This window comes from Diabrotica virgifera, chromosome 5 (assembly GCF_917563875.1).
Source record: "Diabrotica virgifera virgifera chromosome 5, PGI_DIABVI_V3a".
Lineage (NCBI taxonomy): Eukaryota > Metazoa > Arthropoda > Insecta > Coleoptera > Chrysomelidae > Diabrotica > Diabrotica virgifera.
This window is the reverse complement of record NC_065447.1, coordinates 33,926,020-33,929,849: the sequence shown is the minus strand read 5'-3', so window position 1 is coordinate 33,929,849 and position 3,830 is coordinate 33,926,020. Positions and strand designations below refer to the sequence as shown.

Sequence of the window (3,830 nt, the reverse complement as noted above, 5' to 3'; positions counted from 1 at the left end):
TTCGGCAAGCAGTCGAGTGCGGAAAAGAGACTTTCTGCAAGAGTTAGGAACAATATTTTTTCTAAGAGTCTTTAAAAAATTACCAAATCTTAATCAATTATTTTAATTAATATGAAAATACATACACAAATTAATTCTTTGACAAGGTTGTCAAAACCAAACTTTTAATATAATTAGTTAGCATGACGACGATCTTGGTTTCCATGACGATGATTCAAAACGACTGTTATTGTCTACCGATTTGACTTTCGAATATTATGTCAAAATAATTTTATTTCATCGAATTGTCGCGTTAATTTCATTAAAACAGGAACACAATAAGATATATTTGAAATAAATTAGTAAATAATATCTAAATATTAGTTTATTGCATGTATTATAATTACTTTAAGGCCATATTAACATATCTAAATTAATACGCGTGCGGAAAAGTAAAAACCGCGTGCGGAAAAGTAACACGCGTGCGGAAAAGTGAAACTTTCTAAACTAAAATGCGTGCGCGAAAGTAGACGTTTTTGCACGCTCGTAGAAAAATTTTGTTTCTACATAGACTATTTGTTATGTTTTAAAGGTAGTCTAGTAAAATAAGATTACACTACCTGTAAATCAAAATGTAAATTCGTACAGGTTGGAACAAATTTTATATCAAAGTTTAGGTGAGTACAAAAGATATTTCCAAGAAAGTATCCAAATCATATAAGGGGATCATTTTTAAATAATTAAAAAGGGGTAATTTTTGCACAATATTTAATTAGTAGATGATCTAAACGGGTGTCACTACAGATATAGGGAATTCTGTGTGTTAGAGAGAGAGGTATGTGATGTCACAGCTGATATAGGAAAGTATGTGTGTTAGAGAGAGAAACATGGTATCTCTGCTGCTATTGGTCCGATTTAAACGTACGACGGCTCGTTGGAATGGGCGGGAGATAACGAATACAAAAAAACATGGCGGCATAGTGTCAAAAGGGCGCTTTCCGATGTGACGACGTCCGATGGGGCGCGTTCCGATGTGACGGCGTTCTAGCGCTGATCGATCGGTGCGCGATACCAGATGTGCGATCGGTACCTTAATTTTTCGCGGAACGCGAAGCAGATGCGCGGTCGGTACCTTAAGTTTTTCGCGGATCTCGTAGATACGAAGCGCGCGGTAATTTTGGAATTTAAATAAAACAACAACATAATGCAATTTTTTAAAAGAACTTAAAAGGAACACAGCGGCGCAGCGGTGCGCGATACCAGATGTGCGATCGGTACCTTAATTTTTCGCGGAACGCGAAGCAGATGCGCGGTCGGTACCTTAAGTTTTTCGCGGATCTCGTAGATACGAAGCGCGCGGCTGGTAATTTTGGAATTTAAATAAAATAAAAAAACATAATGCAATTTTTTATTAAAAGAACTAAAAAGGAACACAGCACGTCAACGCGTCACGTAAAAACGTCACATCAAAACGTCACGTAGGCTTGTGAAATGTCACGTGAAAACGTCACGTCAAAGCACGTCACGTAAAACGTCACGTCAAAGCACGTGAAAACGTCACGTCAAAGCACGTCACGTAAAACGTCACGTCAAAGCACGTCACGTAAAACGTCACGTCAAAGCACGTAAAAACGTCACGTCAAAACGTCACGTGGGCTCGTGAAATGTCGCGTAGGCCTTATTGTCATGGTTGAATCATCATGTAATATAAGACTTGATCAATAAATAAGGCGTTTAAATAAAAAACCCATAACTTTAAAAAATATTTATTTTGTACACAGAAAAATTACATTGGCATTATTTTATTGACAAACCAGTCACGCAGGCGATTCACATTTGTTTCTGCACATGAAAATAATCCAGCGGCATGACATGGGGGGTTTGCAGTAAAACCAAGATTTCCAGCAGCACGAGGCGTACCATCGAACTTGCAAACATCAATAATATGAGGAAAAATTCCAAAAACGTGGCGTTTCTTATCCAAATATTCTGCTTTTTGTTTCCCTCGAACGTAGATACAGTCAGCTGTATATAACAACTCGGTTTGCAGTATCTTATTTATTTCAGATAGTTCAACTTCTCCATCAGAGTACCGGATGCCTAGCAGATTCTTCTCCACGTATGATGCGGTCTTCTTATCCACATTACTTAGCGCATTGAATGGTTTCGGAGGCAAAAAGATGTAATGACTTCGTTTATAACCTATTTCAATGGAAAGTTCTTTAGGAACAAACCACCCATCCACAACGAATCCCTGAATATCTACGAATGCTATTCTCATGATGATTGCTCGTGTACTACTGACACCTCATGCATCTAATTTAGACTTTTTACAATTTCGGTGAGAGGGAAGTACTCCATTACACAGTCGTGAATAATAATACAATAGGCCTTGGTATTGTCGGGAAAACCGTTATTCGCTTCAATATCGAGTTTTACGTCAACGGTGGATGCTTTCATGCTTTCTTCTTGTTTCGAACAATCGATAACGAACAATGCACGATTCTTAAAAGCTGAGAAATCGAGTAGAGGTCGTTTTTGTTGGGAATGTATGTAGCTAGGATAAAATTCGGTATAGTTAAAATAGGCTTCATTGTAATCGGTTTTGCTAAAATCCAATTGCATTCTCTCGTTTGGCCAGTATTCTCCATTTAACGATAATCTAATACTTTGGATGTTGACATTGTCAAATAAAGTAGGATCAGCTGTAATCTTGTCGCGTTTGTTGGTTTGAAAGAAAACAATAACATAACGAGGTCTTTCAACTGATGTGCTAGTTTTAACAGCCCAAACTTCACGCCTGGCACCTCTCGTAATAGCAGGTAATTCATGTAATTCCCACTTTCTAAACGGAATAACTATAGGTTGATCTTGTTGAATAGATTTCATGAGTTCCAATTTAATATCATCATTGGGGAATATGTGCTTCACTCTAAGCTCAATATTGGTAATGTTAATCTTAGCGGTTGTAACAGTTGTAGTTTTGTCAGCGTTTTGTTTTTCTGTAATAACTATGCAATCGTTATCATTTCGAGCTCGAACTAGTCTTATTGTTTGACGACCACACGTAATCAATGGATAATCATTAAAAATGTTGAAAACATGCTTAAGAGGCATCTGTATGCTGAATGAATGATCTGCAGCGTTTAGAATTGGATCCTTAGGGTAATTCCATCCAGCCATAACCATATAATTAGAATCTTCTTGCGTATAACATGTCATGGCACGTACAGCACTTACGATGCCAGGATCCCGCACTGTTTCCATCTCCCTTGCGCTTTCGCTGTACGTACACGAATCGAAAAGGAAGGCACCCACATTATTTGCTAGTTTGACGCCACCATTTCCAGTTATTTCGAGTGATCCTTTAATGCATAACAAGGTTTCGCTCATTGCAAAAAACGAGTCAACTTGATTAATGCTAAATTCGACAATATCATTGCAGTTGAATGATTTGATGAATGGTGCATAAGTTCGGTATTCAGCCTTTCGAATCGATTCATCAAATATTGGCTTACGATAAATATCAAATATTGGAGGCATTGTGATGTTGTTTGAACGCGCTCTCTTTCCATACATTGTAGTCATTTTTTCAGTTTAAAACCCAACGTTTGTAAAAACAATTTGTTTGCGGACGTAAGATGTTGCTGCTTAGATGGTTGCACAACTAATGGTGTTCTGTAGGCAGATTGTTTAAGATATTGCTGCTGAGATGGTTGCACAACTAATGGCGTTCTCTGGGTAGATTGTTCTATTACTAATCCCATCTGCTTTTTGATCTAAGTTCCAGCACCAATGTGCTCTCTTCTCCTCTAAAGTTCACAGGTCGTCCTTCTTGATCGACAGCCAAC

At 37.9% G+C, this 3,830-nt stretch overlaps 1 protein-coding gene across 1 annotated transcript; it reads right to left on the bottom strand.

Annotated features, from left to right (window-relative positions):
- Positions 1-2,295: 2,295 nt before the first annotated feature.
- On the bottom strand, positions 2,296-3,558 carry LOC126885340 (uncharacterized). Its single transcript, XM_050651897.1, has one exon. It carries the CDS (start codon positions 3,556-3,558, stop codon positions 2,296-2,298), a length of 1,263 nt encoding a protein of 420 aa, XP_050507854.1.
- Positions 3,559-3,830: the final 272 nt, after the last annotated feature.

Coding starts and splice junctions, on each gene's coding strand:
- LOC126885340 (XM_050651897.1), bottom strand. CDS start 3,558: ATGTATGGAAAGAGAGCGCGTTCAAACAACATCACAATGCCTCCAATA.